The sequence below is a fragment of the Phodopus roborovskii genome, unplaced genomic scaffold (assembly GCF_943737965.1).
Source record: "Phodopus roborovskii unplaced genomic scaffold, PHOROB, whole genome shotgun sequence".
NCBI lineage: Eukaryota > Metazoa > Chordata > Mammalia > Rodentia > Cricetidae > Phodopus > Phodopus roborovskii.
Window position 1 is genome coordinate 33,573,389 of NW_026126409.1, and position 20,998 is coordinate 33,594,386.

The 20,998-nt window shown below is 36.9% G+C and overlaps 1 protein-coding gene across 2 annotated transcripts in view; it reads left to right on the forward strand.

Moving 5' to 3' along the window:
- The window catches only part of Micu3 (mitochondrial calcium uptake family member 3), a 79,269-nt gene extending 58,615 nt beyond the window's left edge, over nucleotides 1–20,654 (forward strand). For both annotated transcript variants that reach the window (XM_051182287.1, XM_051182288.1), the window contains 7 exons: nucleotides 8,724–8,819; nucleotides 11,729–11,829; nucleotides 12,313–12,484; nucleotides 15,132–15,240; nucleotides 15,953–16,110; nucleotides 17,664–17,732; nucleotides 20,030–20,654. In XM_051182287.1, coding sequence (XP_051038244.1) covers nucleotides 8,724–8,819; nucleotides 11,729–11,829; nucleotides 12,313–12,484; nucleotides 15,132–15,240; nucleotides 15,953–16,110; nucleotides 17,664–17,732 — 705 coding nt within the window. In that variant the 3' untranslated portion in view covers nucleotides 20,030–20,654. The remainder of the gene's footprint in view (nucleotides 1–8,723; nucleotides 8,820–11,728; nucleotides 11,830–12,312; nucleotides 12,485–15,131; nucleotides 15,241–15,952; nucleotides 16,111–17,663; nucleotides 17,733–20,029) is intronic.
- The last annotated feature ends 344 nt before the right edge of the window (nucleotides 20,655–20,998 follow it).

Here is a 20,998-nt window from a genome sequence, read left to right on the forward strand (position 1 = left end):
TCGCTTTTAATTACATCATTAAAATTATTCATTAAAAATGAAATCCTAGCCTGAGATCAGACATGGATAGGCATCAGTAGGGATGCCCGAGGCCATTGCTCTAGCATATGTCTTTTACTTGCAGCAATAATAGTTGGAAAATACTGGATCTTCCCTCACAAACATGGTCTTACAAGAGATGGTGTAGAATAAAACAGGAAATTTAGACAGTTACAGCATTCTGAAAACGCACATGCTAGCATGATTTAATTTCTGGAGCTGAGTGAAGGATGAGAGAAAAGCTTTTGTGGGGCTATATCACTGTTATGTTTTAAATATCTTAATTTTAATGTAATAAATTATACTGTTTTTAACTGTAGGGAAGCTGAAAGAGGCAAAAAAAAAAATCTGATAGCCTGCCATGCAGGTTATTGCTCTAACTTCATAAATTTGCTTCTTTTCTATACATGTAAAAAACCTACTAGCCTAGATTCACTAAGTTGTTTCCATTAGCTCTTGTCATAGTGGCTAATAAACCATATTTTCTAGTTTACTAAATTTAATACACCTTTTTAAAATAATTTAAAATCATATTTTAATGTTCTAAATGACAGTTAAAATATAAAAAAATGTTCAAAATGTGTCAATAAAATAAGAGTAAGTTGTTAATCTAGCATCTATTGAGGTGAATTCTAGCTTTCCTTTTTATTTAACTTTACATATCGATCCCAGTTCCCTTTCCCTCCCTCCCTCCTTTTATCCCTCTCTCCCCCACTCACATGCACACTGATCACCCTCCCATCCCCACCCACTCCACATGTAGGGTGATGTCATCCAGGAGGGGTGATCTAAATCTGTCAAATCATTTGGAGTAGGGACTAGGCTCTCCCTCCTATCTCTAGGTTAAGGGAGTATCCCTCCATGGGGGATGTGCCCACAAGGTCCTTTTGTGCACCAGGAATACATCCTGGTTCCACTGTCTGAGGTCCCTTAGACTGCTCAGGCCTACTAGCTGAGACCCATGTACAAGTGGTCTGAGTCAGTCCTATGCTGGATTCCTAGCTATTAGTCTGGGGACCTGTTAGCTCCTCCTTGTTCAGGTCAGCTGTCTCTGTGTTTCTGCAACCTGGTCTGGTCCTCTATCTCTGCATCTGGATTCCAGTTCAACTCAGTGCTGAGTTGTGTGTGTTTGCTTCTGTTTCCAAAAGGTACTAGATGAGGGCTCCATGATGGTGGGTGAGTTAGTTATTGATCTCATTACCAGGGAAGGGCATTTATGGTAGCCTTTCCACTGTTGCTCAAATTGTTAGTTGGAGTCAGTCTTGTAGGTCTCTGGACATTTCTTTAGGTTCAGTTTTCTCTTCAAGCCTATAATGGCGCCCTCTTTTATGTTCTCTCTCTCTCTCTCTCTCTCTCTCTCTCTCTCTCTCTCTCTTTTGTCTTCTATTCCTCCCCCTGACTCAATCTTCCTAGTCTCACATCCTTTCCTCTCACCTCTTCTCTTTCTCCTAGTTCCCTGTCCCCTCACTGCCCCCTCACTCCCCATATGCTCTGGAGAACTTGTCCCTTCCACCTTCTGTGAGGGACCTTATATGAATCTCTTAGAATCCACCTTGTATCCTACTTCCTCTGGCGGTGTGAATTATGGGCTGGTGATCCTTTGCTCTAGGTCTAAAATCCATATATGAGTGAGTACATACTATGTTCCTCTTTTTGTGACTGGGTTACCTCGTTCAGGATGGTTTCTTCAAGTGCCATCCACTTGCCTGTGAATTTCAAGATTCCATTGTTTTTTTTTCCACAGAATAGTATTCCATTGTGTAGAAGTGCAATACCTTCTTTATGCATTCTTATGTTGAGGAGCATCTAGGTTGCTTCCAGGTTCTTGCTATTACAAATAATGCTGCAATGAACATAGTTGAGCACATGTCTTTGCTGCATGGATGTGGATCATTTGGGTATATGCCTAAGAGGGGGATTGCTGGGTCCTGTGGTAGACTGATTCCCATTTTCCTGAGTAACTGCCATACTGATCACCAAAATAGCTGTACAATTTTCCACTCCCCCAGCAGTGGAAGAATGTTCCCCTTTCTCCATATCCTCTCCAGCATAAGATGTCATTGGTGTTTCTAATTTTAGCCATTCTGGCAGGAGTAAGATGGTATCTCAAAGTTGTATTGATTTGCATTTACCTGATAGCTAAGGATGTTGAGCTCTTTCTTAAGTGTCTTCCAGACTTTGATTTCCTCTATTGAGAATTCTCTCTTCAGTTCTGTATCCCATTTTTTCATAGAGTTATTTGGTGTTTTGTTGACTAGTTTCTTGAGTTCTTTGTATATTTTGGAGATCAGCCCTTTGTCAGATGTAGGATTGGTGAAAATCTTTTCCCAGTAAGTGGGCTGCCATTTTGTTTTGTCAATGGTGTCCTTTGCCTTACAGAAGCTTCTCAGTTTGAGGAGGTCCCATTTATTAATTGTTGATCTCAGTGTCTGTGCTACTGGAGTTATGTTCAGGAAGTGGTCTATACCAATTTGTTCAAGGTTACCTACTACTTTCTCTTCTAAGAGGTTCAGTGTTTTATGGATTTATGTTCAGGTCTTTGATCCATTTGGATTTGAGTTTTGTGCATGACGATAGACATGGGTCTGTCTGAAGTCTTCTACACACCCTCATCCAATTGTGCCAACACCATTTGTTGAAGATGCTTTCCTCCCCCCAGTGTATACTTTTAGTTGTTTTGTCAAAAATCAGGTGTTCGTAGGTGTGTGGGTTAATGTCAGGATTTTCAATTCGATTCCTTTGCTCTACTTATCTATTTTTGTGCCAATACCAGGCTGTTTTCAGAACTATAGCTCTGTGGTAGAGCTTAAAGTTGGGGATGATGATGCCTCCTGAAGTTCTTTTATTGTACAGGGTTGTTTTGGCTATCCTGCGTCCTTTTTTTTCCCATATAAAGTTGGTTATTATCCTTTCAAGGTCAATGAAGAATTGTGCTGGGATTTTAATGGGGTACATTGCATCTGTAGATTGATTTTGGCAAGATTGCCATTTTTACTATGTTTATCCTACCTATCCAAGAGCATGGGAGATCTTTCCATTTCTGGTATCTTCTTTAATTTCTTTCTTTAAAGACACAAAGTTCTTATTATATAGGTCTTTCACTTGTGGTAAGCGTTACCCCACTTGTGGCTATTGTAAAGGGTTATGTTTCTCTGGTTTCTTTCTCAGCCCCTTTGTCCTCTGAATAAGTAGGGCTACTGATGTTTTTGAGTTTATCTTGTATCCTGCTAGTTTGTTGAAGGTGTTTATCAGCTGTAGGAGTTCCCTGGTAGAGTTTTTTGGGTTGCTTATGTAAACTATCATATCATCTGCAAATAGAGACAGTTTGACTTCTTCCTTTCCAATTTGGATCCCCTTGATCTCCTTTTGTTGTCTTATAGCTTTAGCTAGAACTTCATGTACAATATTGAAGAGCTATGGAGAGAGAGGGAAGCCTTGTCTTTTTCCTGATTTTAGAGGAATCGCCTTAAGCTTCTCTCCATTCAGTTTGATTTTGGTTGTTGGTTTACTGTATATTACTCTTATTATGTTTAGGTATGTTCCTGTTATCCCTGGTCTCTCCAGACCTTTATCATTTGAATTTTGTCGAAGGCTTTTCAGCATCTAGAAAGATAATCATATGGTTTTTCTTTTTCAGTTTCTTTATATGGTGGATCACGTTGATAGATTTTCATATGTTAAACCATCCCTACAACCCAGGGATGAAGCCTACTTGATCATGGTGGATGATTTCTCTGATGTATTCTTGGATTCGGTTTGCCAGTATTTATTTATTTTTGCATCAATGTTCATGAGGTATATTGGCCTGTAGTTTTCTTTCTTAGTTGTGTCTTTGTGTGGCTTGGGTTCCAAGGTGAGTGTGGCCTCATAAAAAGAGTTTGGTAATGAACCTTCTGTTTCTATTGTGTGGAACAATTTGAGGAGTATTGGTATTAGCTCTTCCTTGAATTTCTGGTAGAATTCTGCACTGAAGCCATCTGGCCCTGGGCTTTTTTTGGTTTGAAGGCTTTTGATGATTGCTTCTATTTTGTTGAGGGTTATAGGTCTATTAAAGTTGTTTGTCTGCTCTTGATTTAATTTTGGTAAGTGATAGTTATCCAGAAATTTATCCATTTCCTTTGAATTTTCAAATTTTGTGGAGTATGGGTTTTCAAAGTATGACTGAAAAATTGCCTCTGTGTCCGTTATTATGTCCCCCATTTCTGTTTCTGATTTTGTTAATTTGCATGTTCTCTCTCTCTGCTTTTTCATTAGTTTGGATAAAGGTTTTTCTATTTTGTTGACTTTCTCGAAAAACCTACTCTTTGTTGTATTGATTTTTTTATATATATATATTGTTTTCCTGGTTTCTATTTTATTGATTTCAGCCCTCAAAATGATTATTTCCTGGCATCTACTCATCTGGGGTTAGTTTGCTTCTTTTTGTTCTAAGGCTTTCAGTTGTGCTGTTAATTCTCTGGCGTGACTATCCTGTTTTCTTCATATGGGCAGTTAATGCAATGAACTTCCCTGGTAACACTGCTTTCAAGGTGTCGCGTAAGTTCTAATATGTTGTGTCCTCATTCTCATTAAATTTTAGGAAGTCCTTAATTTCTTTCTTTCTTTTTTTGACCCAGGAATGGTGGGTGCAATTGCACATTGTTCAGTGTCCATGAGTTTGAGGGGTTTCTGCGATTTGTGTTGTTGTTGAATTCCAATTTTAAAGCACGGTGGTCTGATACAGGGGAATATTCCAATTTTTTAGTATCTGTTGAGGTTTGTTATACTGCCTAGTATGTGGTCGATTTTAGAGAAGGTTCCATGTGGAGTAGAAAAGAAGGTATATTCTTTTGTGTTTGGATGGAATGTTCTATAGATGTCTGTTAAACCAATTGAGACATAACTTCTGTTAGTTCTTTTGTTTCTTTGTTAAGTTTCTAGTTGGTTGTCCTGTCTAGTGGTGAGAGTGGCATGTTGAAGTCTCCCACTATAAGTGTGTGAGGTTTTATGTAAGCTTTGAGTTTTAGTAGCGTTTCTTTTACAAATGTGGATGCCTTTGTATTTGGGGCATAGATGTTCAGAATTGAGACTTTGTGTTGATGGATTCCTCCTGTGATGACTACGAAATGACCGTCTTCATCTCTCTTGATTAATTTTGGTTTGAAGTCTAACTTGTTAGATATTAGGATAGCCGTACCTGCTTGTTTCTTGGGTCCATTTGATTGGAAGATCTTTTCCCAGCCCTTTACCCTGAGGTAATGTCTATCTTTGAAGCTTAGATGTGTTTCTTGTATGCAGCAGAAGGATGGATTCTGTCTTCGTATCCATTCTGTTAGCCTTTGTCTTTTTATAGGCTAGTTAAGACCATTAATGTTGAGAGACAATAAGGACTATTGATTGTTAATGCTTGTTTGTTTTTGATTTGTTGTTGGCAGTGGTATTGTGAATATATTTGTCCTGCTTTACCCTTAGGTTCTGCTGAAGTGGGATTAACTGTTGCCTATGTCTTTGTGAGAATAGTTAACTTCCTTGGATTGGAGTGTTCCTTCCAGAAATTTCTGGATTGTAGATACGTATTGAAAATCTGGCTTTGTCATTAAATATCTTGTTTTCTCCCAGCCTATAGTCATTGAGAGTTTTGCTAGGTATAGTAGCCTGGGCTGGCATCCCTGGACTCTTACTACATGTAGAGCATCTATTCATGACCTTCTGGCCTTGAGAGTTTCCATGGAGAAGTCAGGTGTAATTTTGATAGGTCTGCCTTTATATGTTGCCTGTCCTTTTTCCTTCACTGCTCTTAATATTCTTTTTTTATTCTTTATGCTAGGTGGATTATTATGTGTCGAGGGGTCTATTTTCTTTGGTTCAGTCTATTTGGTGTTCGGTAGGCTTATTGTACTTTCATGGGCATGTCCTTCAGATTGGGAAAGTTTTTCTCAATGATTTTGTTGAATATGTTTTCTGCACTTTTGAGCTGGACTTCTCCTTCCTCTATGCCTATTATTTTTAGGTTTGGCCTTTTCATGGTATCCCACATTTCCTGGATGTTTTGTGTTAAGGATTTGTTGGATTTAAGATTTTCTTTTTTTTTTTGATAATCTCTTTCTTCTAGTTTATCTTCTGTGCCTGAGATTCTCTCTTCCATCTCTTGAATTCTGTTGGTTATGCTTGTGTCTGTAGTTCCTGATCGTTTGCCCTGTTTTTCTATTTCCAGCATTCCTTCAGTCTGTGTTTTCTTTATTGTCTCTATTTCAGTTTTCAAGTCTTGAACCGTTTCCTTCACCTGTTTGTTTATTCTTGGCTTTCTGTATTTTCTTTAAGAAATGTGTTCATTTTCATTTCTTCCATTATTTTTGTTTGCTTTTTCTTTTTTTTTTTTTTTTTTTTTTTTTTTGGTATAATGCTGTTGGCCAGTTACTTGTTTCTTATTGGCTAACTGTTTTAAGTATTGACCCATTTCTATTAATCTAAGTACTTCCACATGGTCTTATCTTACCGTAGAGAGGGGCTGGCGTTCTGCTCTCTCCAGTCTCTCCATGTTGACTCCTCCCTACTCCTTCCGGAATTTCTCACATCATCTTTGAGGGCCTCTATCATTTTTATGACAACAATTTTTAAGTCATTCTCTTCTGCTTTATCTGCTTTGGGGTGTTCAGAGTTGGTATAGAGTCCTTAGATTCTGGTGGTGTTTATGCTTGTCTTTCTATTGTTAGGTTTTTTCTTGTATTGCCGTCTTCCCATTGCTTCTTCCAGTGGGTGAGGATGGGTCTCCCCTCTCTCTCTCTCTCTCTCTCTCTCTCTCTCCCTCTCTCCCTCTCTCCCTCTCTCCCTCTCCTTCTCTCCCTCTCTCCCTCTCTCCCTCTCCCTCTCTCTCGTACTCCTCAGATGGGTTTAGGTGGGTCAGAGGTTCGATGTCTGTAGCTCTCTAGAAGGTCTCTCCACAGGCAGAAGGCCGTAGATGGGGGTCAAAGATCCCGAAGGCTGGGACTCAGGATGTCCCAAGTGCTGATAGGCGATCTAGCCTGGGCCTGGCACTCAACAGCTGAGGCCTCTTTAGCAGAGGCCCTGTGATAGGCGTCAAGGATCCAGCCTGCAGGAGGAACTCAGAATGGCCCCACCGGGATAGGTGGATCTCTGGGAGGGGCCCGGAACTCCAGTAGAGGACCGGTCGTGGTGGGGTTCAGAGACCGGGCAGGTGGAGATTACTGGTAGTCCAGTGTGGATAGGCATGTCTAGTGTGCTCAGAGCAGCTCCAGTGTTCCCCGTAGGTGTCAGGATTTTTTGCTCCACCCTCTGTCCCAGTGCTCAATCAGAGTGGTGGGTGTGTATCAGAGCACCAGGAGCGCTTTCCATGCAGACAGGACATGGGAAGCGAAATCCAGGGCTAATCCAGGGAAGTTACCAGGGAAGGTTGTAGGGGGGATTCCACTCGAATTGGTCCCAGACTCACCTCTAGCTGAGGCCTGGTGATGGGGGTCAAAGACAATGGGGGGTCAAACACTAGGCTGATACTCAGGATGAATTTTAGTTTGTATTAAAGGAAAATGCACTATGCTACTTTTATACTTAGCCAGTTTTCCCGGTGTACTTTGTCACGGTCATCAACTCAGAAAAAGCAGTAATTAACAGATCCTTGTCCTGGGTCCACATTGATAAACATGCATGTGTGTGTGTGTGTTACCCATTTCCAGCTAAACAATACTTTATCAGCAAATTATTAGCAGTGGACAGTGTTGTTTAGTTAATAAAAAAAATACCTACAGTTTTTTATTAGCTTGAGATGGAGTCTCATTGTGAAGTCCAATCAGACCTTGAACTTCTAGGATCAAACATTCCCCTACCTAGACTCTGTAAAGTATCTGGGAATATAGCCACATGCACTACACCTCACTGATATCTGCCTTTTAAAAGTAAGGTAGAAGAAAAAGAGGATAATCCTATTATCTCTCAATAACCAAAATATCTATGAGCCTGATAACTTCAGTATTATTGAACATACAGACAAAAATTGATTTTAATTAATTTTGTTTAGAGTTTCAGGTTGGGCTTGTAGTTTTTAACCTTAGAAATTCCATCACACTGCCAATAATGAGATGAAAATGAATACCCTGCACTTGTAAGCATTAAATGTACCTTGTCTTTCATAGTACACACAGCTACCAAACCCTGGAATAGGTTTACATTTGATTTAAACACACACACACACACACACACAATACACACTATTTACAAGCTTTGTATTAAAGTTCATATTTATTAGGTATGGATAAGTTTATTTTGATTTTGTTAGTCCAACAAAATGGATGATAAAACAACTAACTTTTAAATTAGATGTGCACTTAACAGGTTACCACAAATTTACAAAAACCTCCATATACCACTTCACACAAAGTGTCAATGAAAATTTTATGGCATACTTTTGTAGAAGTTAATGTGTGTCTCAACGAAGAGGCAGACTCGATTGGAGAGTTTGATTCTTTTTGACATAGCCACATTGTGCTTAGGAACAGGTTTATAGTATTTCATCCCTGGAAGCACCATGGGTCTCCTAGCTCGTAATGTAATACTGTTGTGTATAGCAGCAACACAATAGAGGTGAGTTAATGGGCACTCTTCTCTTGGCTAAAAGAGATGCAAATCATATAAGTTGTCAGTCACTGTGACAATTCTTTAGACTTACGATGTTGTTCTTAAAACTTGTACAGGTACTTAAAACAGATGCTGAAGAACTCGTCTCCAGAAGCTACTGGGATACCCTGAGACGTAACACAAGCCAAGCACTCTTTTCAGACCTCACAGAGGTACAGTGAAGCCTCCACATGGTCCTTGCACTAGATGTCATTTTGTTAAGCTAATCTTCATTTGGTTTTAGACTCACAAGATGAAGCAAAAAAAATGTGCTATTTTTTCTATTTCCTTTCTTTTTTCAGTAAATTGATAAGTTCTATGTGCCATATATAATTACTCTATAGAAATAATATTTAACGTAGTCATTATACTGACAGGAAATGCCTATTGTCTGTGTTGGTTGAATTTGTTTATTATATAAGGCATAACTTTCCTTTTATTTTAAAGGAAATAATAGTAAGTTTTAATTAAGGAAATTAAGGAACACTTCCTAGAAACTTGAAATAGTAATATAGATTTGTAAATTCACTGAGACTGTTTATCCTACAACAACATAACAGTGTTTTTACATGAAGTACTAAAATGCCTCCCTTATAAAAGATGGCTGGCTCTTATGTTCGATTTAAACAACTAAACTTCCTCAGCTAATAATAGTGAACAGTTTACAGAAGTGTGGGATGGTGTGGTATGCATAATCGTTCAAGGAATGGAGAAGTCATTTACCTTTCAGTTACCTGTGATGGTCAGTCCATGTTTAAATAAAAACCCAGGCAAATCATATTCTGCTTTTTGTTGCTTGAACTTGGTGCTGGTAGACACTTTAGTGCTGCACTCAGGACAGACTGCCTCTCTTCCCCTATTCATGTAGTGCCACCATCAACAGGCTTTTCATGTGTTTTATTAAACTTGACATCTAATTTCTTTTCTAAACATTAACTGTAGGATTCAGTGTTAGAGTGCTTGACCGGCAAGCATCCATGAAAGGGCTGGCACAGAGGCACACTGTGTATTCTTTAGTGCCAGCAGATCGGAGGAGGAGGGTGGAGGACAGTCGCTGCTACCTCTGCTACCTACTGCCAGTCTAGCTGCAGTGGCAAAGCCCAGGTTCATTGAGAGACCCTGTCTTAAAAAAATTAGCTGGCTAGCGTAAGAAAGGCATCTAACATTGATTCCTGATCTCATGCATGCACATTGGCATGTGTACACACACACACACACACACACACACACACACACACAATCATTTATGACTTATTTTGCTTTTCTCTTCTTTAAAGTTTGAGGTGGGGCCTTACTTGGAGATTATCTCTGTTACTGCACTCCTACGTTATAGAAAGTGAGAATTAATTATAAGTCACAGCTTTTTATAATTTCTCATGTTACTATGGATACAAGTATGACAGAATTATTTTCAGTATCTTACTTCAAGATTAAAAGTGGTTCAGAAGGAATCAAAGAGGTTGTAGCATAGTAAAGCTTTCCCTGAGGATTTGGACCTCTGGGGGTGCTTTGGACTTCAAGTAAATTAAAATAAGAATGGGTACTAGGGTTCTTCCAAAGTATAAGGAAGCTGTATATAGGAGACCAGTAAGAAAATCCATACTTGATTATAAAAAAAAAAAATTCATAATGACTGAAGAATTTAAAGTATAGATTCTCTACAAGATAAGAGTTTTTAGCATTTTGGGTTGGGGGTTGGATTTGGGTTTGGGTTTAGTTTTTTGAGATAGCATTTCATACAGCACTAACTGGCCTTGAATTGTTGATTTTCCTTTCTCAGCCTTCCAAATGCTAGGATTAAAGCAATGTGCAATCACACCTGACTCAAAAACTAGAGTTTTAAAGAAAGACATGAGTAATTGAATGGATCACTTTTTTAAAAAAGCAGTATAATGGAGTTAAAGAGGGGATGTTGACTACTTCTGGCACGTGTTAGTCATTAGTGGAAAATAATATTTGATTCAAGAGAAAGGAAATGAAGATCCAACTAAGGTTGAAAACTAGAACAACTAGCTTTGTGAAAGACAGGGAGAGCATTTTGAGAAATCACATTAATACCAAAATGTATCTTGCGGACGATGAGTGGAATGTAACTACCACGAGACCCATATTTTTAAGAAACACATTCTGCTTCATGACATCTGATAAGTACTCTTTCAGCTACATACCTTTATTGGACATGCACAGCTATTTACTAATATTGAAAATGGTGGTATGCTTACTTACATTTCCTGTGAGTTGTAATCATTTGAATTTCCTAAATTATGTACTTGAATTTATAAATTAGGTATGAATTGATGACAAAGTAGAGAATGAAGGGAAATTATGACATTTTAAAAGAAGGAAGCTGTTTTGTAAAAGTTTGGGTTCGTTCTCTGTCATCTCCATGTGGTCAGTATTTTTGGAGAATATTCCTGTTTTGAATTAATTTTTCGGGTTGTTAAGAAAAAAACTGATTAATAAAATAAAACAGCATAATTAAATATCTAAATAACAACTATTTTTAGATAATATAGAGTGTAGATATCCTATGTTCATAATAATTTCAGATAGAATACTTTTTAAATATAGCTATGACTCTATTATTTTCAAGAATAAAGATTACTATTGCTCAAATTTCTGTTTTTAAAATTTGACCACTTTAGTTATAGTCCTTGCTCTTCATCTTAATGTTTGTGGCTTTACATTCTTGGTTTTTTTAGAGGTACTTATTTTTGTATGTAAAAGTGTTAGGCTTACATGTATATATGTGTGCCATGTATGTGCCTGTGGAAATGAGAAGAGGGCATTAGATGCTCTGGTGCTGGAGTTGTGGGTGGTTATGAGCCACTTTGTGGGTGTTGGGAACCAAATCTGGATCCTCTGAATGAGCAACAAGTGCTCTTAAACACCCATCTCTCCAGCACCTCTTGATTTATAGTTTGATAGAATTCTTGGAGAGAGATTGAGTATCAAGTTTTGCTTTGTGTGTGTGTGTGTGTGTGTGTGTGTGTGTGTGTGTGGTTTGGTCTTGATTTTTGTTTGTTTTTTTGGTTTGGTTTGGTTTGGTTTTTTACTACTAATTCTACATTATGTTTTTAAGCGTGCTGACGACATCACAAGCTTAGTAGCAGACACTACACTGCTGGTTCACTTCTTTGGAAAGAAAGGGAAAGCTGAGCTCAACTTTGAAGATTTTTATAGGTGAGCTAAACTTCTGTTTAAAACTGTTAAACTGATAAAGTCAAGTGATCTTGAGAAATCATTTAGTACAGTGATACTGTGTCACTCTGTTCTTAGCAGAAAATATACCCTGTAGTGTTCACTGCCGTTGCTGCCTCTGGTTATCTTTATAATACATAGTTAATGGAAGATTTAAAAAATGAGTATTTACAGATTATTTTATCTTGTGAATTTAGAAGAAAATTTCTCAGTCAGTTCTTCAATCTCAATAAGCCACAGTAATAATGGCCAGTATCATTTCTACCCAGCAAGGTGCTGTAAACCATTTTGCAGATGGGCAGGCTCAAGCCCTGAGAGAGAAGCTCACTCATAGTCACTGAGCAGTAATTCCTCTCTGTGTGAAGCTTTGAGCCATTATATAATCAAATTATTTCCATATAACCTTTTCTAGGACAGTAAATGTTTGATTGTATATTTTGTTTATTTTTCATTATTTTACCACAGATTTATGGATAACCTACAAACAGAAGTTCTAGAAATAGAATTTCTTTCCTACTCTAATGGAATGAATACTATCAGTGAAGAAGATTTTGCCCACATTCTTCTACGGTATACTAATGTGGAAAATACATCAGTATTTTTGGAAAATGTGCGCTACAGTATACCCGAAGAAAAGGTATTTAGTCCCTTATGTTTATTTTGTTCCATTCATCACCTTGAAACACATTATCTAATAAATGGCATTTTGTATAGGTTTATTAAATGATTTTATTAATCTAGCTCTTCTGTGAATTAGAAACTATTTTTTGATATATTTCATTCTTCCCCTCTGTATCCCAAGGGCTGTTAATTTTGAATTCAAGTAGAGGTCAGTATTCTTGGAAATACTGAAAAAAACTTTGACTGTTTGTTTTTTCATATTATGACTATTATTATTTTCCAAAAGAATCCCAATGAGTTAGGTATTTTTGACTAGTACCAAACATGTAAGGCAAGTGATATGGACATTATTTGTATAGCACTTCTCATAAAAGGTCATTTGAAAAGTGCCATTGATGAGTGAGTGATCTTATCTGCATTTGAAGTGAGGCTTTTCAACAAGTTTGGATGCCATGAATGGTTAAGAACCCAGGACAACTCCTTGTGTATTTGCTTGGTGGCCAGGGTGGTGTCAGGCCTTTTGAGCAGTTGCATTATCTAGTGACATTTGAATGCTTCATTGCAACCAAATAGAAACTGCTGTCACTAGTGTCCCATTAAGCCTGGGTTGTTTGGAATCTTTTGTCTTCTGTTTGTTTATGGAAGGATCAGGTTAAACTGTCCAAGAAAACTGGCAAATAGTTTGAGTTTGTTTAGAGTAGACATACTGTGACAGTTTTAACAATTCTTAGACTACCCTAAGGAATGAGAAGAGACCAAAAAAAAAAAAAGGGGGGGGCTTGATGCATTTGGCTATTTATTACTTTACATTATCTTTTAATAGAAGAACCTTTATCTGTTTTAACTACTATGCTGGGTTTTTCTAACCAGCAGTAATTCCCTTGAAGTAAAAATTACAAATTATGCTATTTAAGCTATATAATGTTACATAGGACTTTAGTCTGTTAAACTAACTCAGAAGGTCAAATTGCTGGATGACTTTATAGAAATTTTTCATAGTTTTTTAGAATTACTTTTTATATCTAAAATTATTTCAAAATAAAAATCTTAAGGTAAATTCAGCTTTTCCACAAGCCTAATTTGTAGAAATATCTCTGCTATTATTATCGTATGGTGATTACTTGTTCTGGATTCTTTCATCATCTCTCAGAAAAACCTTGCAGGCATTGGCATATTTCTTTTGAAAAAGAGAAAGTAAGGACTTTGGACACTTGTCTACTCAAACCCAAGACTCTGTAAGCAAGTGATTCTTCTACTGTCCTTTATTTCAATCTTCCCCTTCCATCCACTGCTCATCCTTTTCTCCCCATGAACAGCAAAGAAAGAGAAGCTGATACCTGGATGGCACTTACCACTTCCAAACTAACTTCATTTTCATTCACAGATATTAAATAAACGGCCTTATTACAGGCACAAATGATAAAATGACAAGATAGGCAAACTCTCCTTCAATAGAAATATATTTTACTAGAAAAACAAAATGAGTAAGAAAAGAGGGGCACTTTCAGGTGAAGATGGAGACTGTAAGAGAAGGCAGGCCATTAGAGTTGTTCAGAAGTAGCTTTGAACAGAGCCACATGTAATAAGCTGGACAAGAATCAGATGAAGAGTATTTTAGACAGGAGAACAATGAATGGTAAGGACCTGGGGACAGAACAAGCTCACTTTATTTGAGAAAATACTTTGACATTTCATAAGTAGCCAGGAAAATAGGAGGCGATAAGAAGAGAGAATTGGTAATGTGTCAAATCTCACAGACCTCTGTAGACCAAAAGAAGTAGGGGTCTTAGATGTAATTCTCATGGTGGTACTAGGAGTGATAGAAAGCTGTCACCATGCTTAAATATTCAAGTTGAGGTCTGGAAAATTCCCTTCCTCATTAGTTCCCTGGACACCCAGTTCTTCCTTATCAATGTTCCTCTTCACTTACCCCTGCCGTCAAAGCCAGAATTTGGGAAGCTGGAACTGTTGATTCCTTTGTGTTTTCTTTGTGCATTTCTCAACTATTTAAATTTTATTCATTATATCCAAACCTGAGATAGATTATTTTTATTTCCAATAATGTTTCTGTTTAACTGAAGTAATGCCAATGGTAGAACAGCAAGCCTGTGAACCACCCTAAAAAGGTTGTTCTGAGCACAGCCCTTCCGAGTCTTTTGTGCCATCCTCTGTAGCCTCTGCACTTCCCTGTGGCATATTTCTGCATTTGAATGACTGACCAAGTCCAGTCCGTGACAGTTGACTTAGTCAACATCTTGATTTTTGTATTGTCATTATAAACATTGATGACCTGATGCTGAATCATGTGAAGAATACATATGCAATGCAAATATGTTTTGATGGCTTATGGCTTTAAGACTTGGTGTTTAGAGGGTTATCATGATTGGAACTTTTCTAGCAATTTTTACTGAAGTTCTTTTTGAAACTTGATGTTGACAGGGCAGTGTCTTATTAGACACTTATTAGAGTAGTGGTGCTACCCAATATATTAAATAAGTCTGAGTGAGTTCTACTCTTTAGTTAGAGAAATGTTTCCAAATACACTTGGAGCACTTCTTATGAAGTATATTTCAGATCCTAGTACTTCCCTTTATTAAGTGTTTTGCAATTAATTGAATACATTTGTCAATACTAATTGTTTCACATTTATTTTCCCAAAATAGGGCATCACATTTGATGAGTTCAGGTCATTTTTCCAATTTCTGAACAATTTAGAAGACTTTGCAATAGCCCTCAATATGTATAACTTTGCAAGCCGTTCTATAGGCCAAGGTAAGAAATCATTCTTCCAAACTTTAAAGTCAAGATATCTCTACCTTGTTCCCAGAGTCTTTGGAAAGAGGCTAGTGAGATATGTTTGATCATGCATCACTTGAAAATCTGATTTTATAATTTCTATGGGAAATCAGTTCCAAAACTTAAAAGTATGCAAAGTCTGGGGAAATGTTCTGATTTCTTACTCGGTTTGTTTTTGGCCTTTAACATCACATATTGAGGAAGAACTAATAGTTTGTTATAAAGGGTCTAAGAAGAAACCTTGTGGCTACTTGGTAACATTGGGTAACACATGGTAGCCTGCACAAATTCTCACTGAGCTTTGCCTAATCAGAAATCAGAAATACATGAGCAGAGCCACTTAGTCGTTAACTTACATTAACCAGTATTTGAGACTGATATATAAAATTGATTACCTTTTTTAAATTTTACAAAGAAACATATCTGTCATATAACTTCAAATACTGGTGTCTCCAGTACTCGCTCACTCTTTGCTCATGGGTTGACTAAAAAGCCGAATCCTTTTTCTAGTATTCTCTCCTTCTAACCATGTCCTTATTAAAACGTCAGTAGGATCTGATTGTGTCTTCAAGGCTATCTACCATCATAGCTCATGTTTAGAAGAAAACTTTTTACAGCCTTTGTAGTAATTAGCATCATATACTAAAAAAGATACTGTTTTCTTTTTGTGTGTATAAAATTTATCTAGATGAATTTAAACGTGCTGTCTATGTAGCTACTGGACTGAAACTTTCACCACATTTGGTGAACACCGTCTTCAAGATTTTTGATGTTGACAAAGATGACCAATTAAGTTATAAAGAATTTATTGGAATTATGAAAGACAGACTCCATAGAGGATTCCGGGTAAGTGTGCAAACTTCAAACTTATTGATAGTTCTTTGAAATCTAAGTTCAAAAAGAATATGTAAAATTTTAAGGTTATAAACATGAAATGGTTGTTTAAAAAACTAAGATTGTATAGGCCTTATGTACTTTCAAAAACAATGCAATGTGATAAAAGATAATTTTAAAAATGCATATGTATAATAAATTTGATTTTCAATTCTTTGTTTTCAGGTTTTTTGGGGGATTGTTTGTTTTGGGTTTGGTGTTTTTTTGTGGGGAGGAGTTCGAGTCAGTTTTTCTGTGTAGCTTTGGCTATTCTGGAACTCATTCTATAGACCAGGCTGGTCCTGAACTCATAAAGCTATATCTGCCTCTGCCTCCTGAATGCTGGAATTAATGGCATGCACCACCACTGCCCATTTAATTCATTTTAATATTTAATTAGGGAATGTCTTTTTTTCTGTTTGGGGGGAAAGGGTATTACCCTTTATTGTTGTAGTTTTTAATATGACCTTCTCATTGGCTTTCAAACTTGGTTGTAAACAAGGAAACATCACTGTTCCTTGGTGTATATTGGATGTTTTCTTTAGGAATCTGAGGCTCTTAAATCACTGCATATACATTTCAATGTATAAAATAAACTCAAAATAATTTTTCCTGAACTATTTTTCCAATTGACTTACTAAAAATTTATAGGAGATAATCATTTCTTTTCTAAAAATCACTTTTTAAAATTTCAACCTCATAATATGGCTTAATAAATGTTTGCACAACTAACATACTTAATGGACATTCCAGAAATAGAAGAGGAAAAAAATCCTTTTAAAAATTAGCAGCTGCTGTAGTTTTCTTTCTGTTCCAGGGATAAACATTTGAAGTAGAAAAGTCCATGTATAGAAAAAAGAAAGATTATCATCTTAGACAATGTAATTCAGAGTTTTCTGATTTTTAGCCTGAGCTTTTTGTCTGAGAAAAGATGCTGTTGTACTTAAGTGCCACCTAGTGGTAGCTTGTTAACATATCACATGTAGCTACAGACACTTGTAAGGCTGTATGTAGAAATCCATGTATTTTTTTCTCAAAAATAATAGGATTTAACTTACTATGAACATCACTGTTCATATGAGAGCCTTGGGCATGGTTTTCCCTCTAAGTATTATGAGTCTCACTTCCGTTCACTAATCCATGTGTACCTGTGCTCCTAGTGTTTTCACTAGTATTTGCACACTTGTTACATGAATACATTGTGGAGTAATTATCTTAATGCAATTGATGTAATCTCATAGTTCTTTGTAGTGTGAGGCATTTTAATCTGTTCTAAGCAGTTTTGAAACACACGTGGCTATTACCTGTGGTCACCATTCTGTGCAAGTGATCTTGTAAGTGCTTTCCTCCTGTGTGACTGGATTTTGTACCTGTATCACTTCTTCCTGTCTGCAAACACTCCATCCTCTGGAAAGCAGCATCCTGCTATGTATTCATAAGTTTGGCTTTTAGATTCAACATAGAAATTAAGTTACACTGGATCTCCCTCATATACATTTGGATATTTGTAATCCTTTATTCCATAGGGTTATAAAACAGTCCAGAAGTATCCGACCTTCAAATCCTGCCTGAAAAAAGAACTTCATAGCAGATAAGTATGTTAATTTAGCTTAGTCTGTTTTTCCATAATAAGTAAGAATAAACATTTTTATAGCATCTAAACAAGAGCTTGGAAGGGATTAGGGTTAGGGCTCAATGGTAGATAGAGCACATGTTAAATCCCATGTTCCACAAGAGAAGAAAATAGCTGAAAGAGATGTAATTATCGCCTACAATGGAGACAGTGAGAGTGTCCTGGTTTTTAAAAAAATGTATGTTTGGGAGCTGAGGGTATATCTGGGTTGGTTGAGTGGTCACCTGGCATGGTCTCCATGGTCTGGATTTGGTCTCCAGAACCACATAAACCAGTTGTAGTGGTGCATGCCTCTGCTCCCAACAATGAAAATAGAAGCAGGAGAGTCAGAAATTCAGAGTCATCCTCAGCTACATATCAAGTTCCAAGCCAAGCTGGAGTATGTGAGACACTATCTCAAGAAGGAAAAGGGAAGGAAGGAATTTTTATGTTAAGTGTGCAGCCCTGCACCTGTGCAGGTACAATATAATAAATCTAGGCTGTGCTCTGTAGTAGAAATCTTTAGCACCTAGAGAAGCTGTGTTACTCTTTTCCAAGAACAGGGTTTTAAACTATTGGCACAAAATTGCAGCTTTACTTTTAAAGAATGTGTTTAGGTGTGTAGCACTATACTAAGCTTTGTTCTTATTTTAATTCTCACACATAGATATGTTTCTCACCCTTTTCTGCATTGCTGAGGATCAAACCTAGGGCCTTGGGCATGCAAGGCAGCCACTCTACCACTGATTCACATCCCTAGCTCTTTATTTTTGTGGTCTTGAAGTCATAATACTCTTGCTTCTACTTTCAGAGTACATGGACTGTGTAACCCTTAACAACTGTGCCCCTGAGTAATTCAAGAAGTCTGTCCTGTTTTTGCTTGAATCAAAGAAATATCTCAAACTTGTTAACCTCCAGAAAGAAGATACTTTTGTTTTTAAACATCAAAAATAACTGTATAATTTTGGTCAGTCATGTTAGATTCCCATGATGAAGGTTTTGCTGCTCATTTAGAAACAAGTATATTTCTTACTATTTTCCTCAAGCTTGAAGCCCTTTATATTTCCCAAAGTAGTGCCTCACAGTGCTGGTAAACAGTCCTTAAGAAGAAAAAAAGAAGTTGCTTTGTGTCTTTATATTTCCTGTGGCTGTGATCAAATACTTCAGCAAAAGCCACTTAAGGGAGTAAGGGTCCACTCTGTCTCACAGTCTACAGGCACTCAGTCCATCCTGGTGGGAAAGCAGCAGGAGCATGAAGCTATTGGTCACACCTCATCCTCCATGGAAGAGCAAAGAATAGTGACTGTATGGCTGTTGCTTACTGCCCTGTCCCCATTTATACAGCTCAAAATCTTAGCCAGAGTGGTGAATCATCCACCTCACACCATACAATCCATACAGCTCCCCACAACCATGCCCAGAGGCTTGTCTCCCGGGTTATTTCAGGTGCTGTCAAGTTGTCTACACAAACAAAACATCAGGCCTTGTCAACTTGAAGAAATGTAAAAAAAAAAAAAAAAAAAAAAAAAAAATATCAGCTCTCACTATGCTACTATCTGTTTTTGTGTTTCTACAAAGAAACTGCAACCATGAGCGTCTTGTGAGGTAGTTTAGAAGGCTAGTATTAAATGGAATCCACTTTGAGCAGTAGTAGTCCAAGACATTGAGAGACAAGCAGGCTATTTTTCTGTTAAGGTAACTGTTGTGATTTAGCTACCTAGGGTTTTTCATACTTCTATTATAAGAAATTGTGTACTGCTCTATGAAACAAGAACAATGCACTGAAAAATTAGTACATCCCTGTGCATGGTGTCCCCATCCTACTTGGATTAGCATCATACAAACCTTGATGGTAATATGTTTTAATGCATAAAACCACAGCTCAAAATGGTTACCTAAATCTATGCCTTTCTGAAGCCGAGTACTAAAGAAGTTTCTTCACAAAACATGAACTTGGGCCAGTTGGATGTCTTAGTGGATAAAAGCACTTCCAGAAGCCTGATGACTTGAATGCACATGATGGAGGGTGATAATGGGCTCCCACATACAAATCATGGCACATTCAAAGGCTGCCCCATCACAAATATCAGTAAACAGATAAGCACAGTTTTTAAAAAGCTATGAACTTTTAAACTAAAGTGTTTTTTAAATAATTCTTATATTTCATGTGAACAGTTTTTAATTAGATAACTGACTGATTCATATAATTTTTGTAAAATTTTGATTAATGTCATTACCTTAAGTTACATAAATATTGCTTTGGTATTTTTTTTATACTAGATCATCCTAAAACAAAGTTGAAGAATTATGATCTTTGTGACAAGCAAGAAACAAGTTTCTGAGTGTGGATCCAAGTGTGAAGTCAGAGCATGCAGAAAATAAAGGGAAAGGGGAAATACTATGAAATTACATTTTCTCCTTGAACTGAGTTTGTCAATGTAAAACAGAGGTAAACTGAATCTTCTAATTACAAACCTTAGCCTGGGGTTTGATCCCTAGAACCACCAAGAGAAAACTTAGGCTTTCACAATGATTGACTGAATTCTGAACTTTTTCATTCCCTTCACAAGTACATGGGTATTCCCAATGACTATCTGAGAATATGTTTAGATTGTTTATTTATTTATTTATTAGAAATTTCATTTATTTCAAATAATTTATGAATGATAGGATATAGATGACTTAAAAACAGAAACACGTTTTCTTCTGGTTTGGACTGTGAACATTCAGACAATGAATATTGCTTCCGATTTGTCTTAGGGCCCTTAGATTTGTTAGTAAGTCCCTGGTATTTACCTTGTATTTAATTACACCGAAGTAATTTCAGAAAACAAGTGAAAACTTACTAAATAATATGATGGTTTACATTGTACTTTCCAACTTTTAAAAGTACTTATGTAATATACATTGTTGTATTTGTGTAAATTTTTGTTTGTTTTTGCTGTTCTTTGTGTGTTTTGTTTTATTTTTGTACCAAAACCAACATAATTACAGGTATTTTGTTTAAAAAGCAATTAAGATTTTTTTTTTTTTAATTTTAAGAAAACAGTAATCACATGCTGATGTTAGAAGCCAGGACAGTGGCAGTAGTAATTACCATGGGGGACACGTGGTGCTGCTCCTAATTGTGAGCAGACTATATGGAAATAATATTAGGAATATATTGGATATTGTTAAAATAGGTCTATAGCATCAAAACTAATATAAATGATTTAGAAGGTTGATGTATATATAACAGGTAGAAGATAA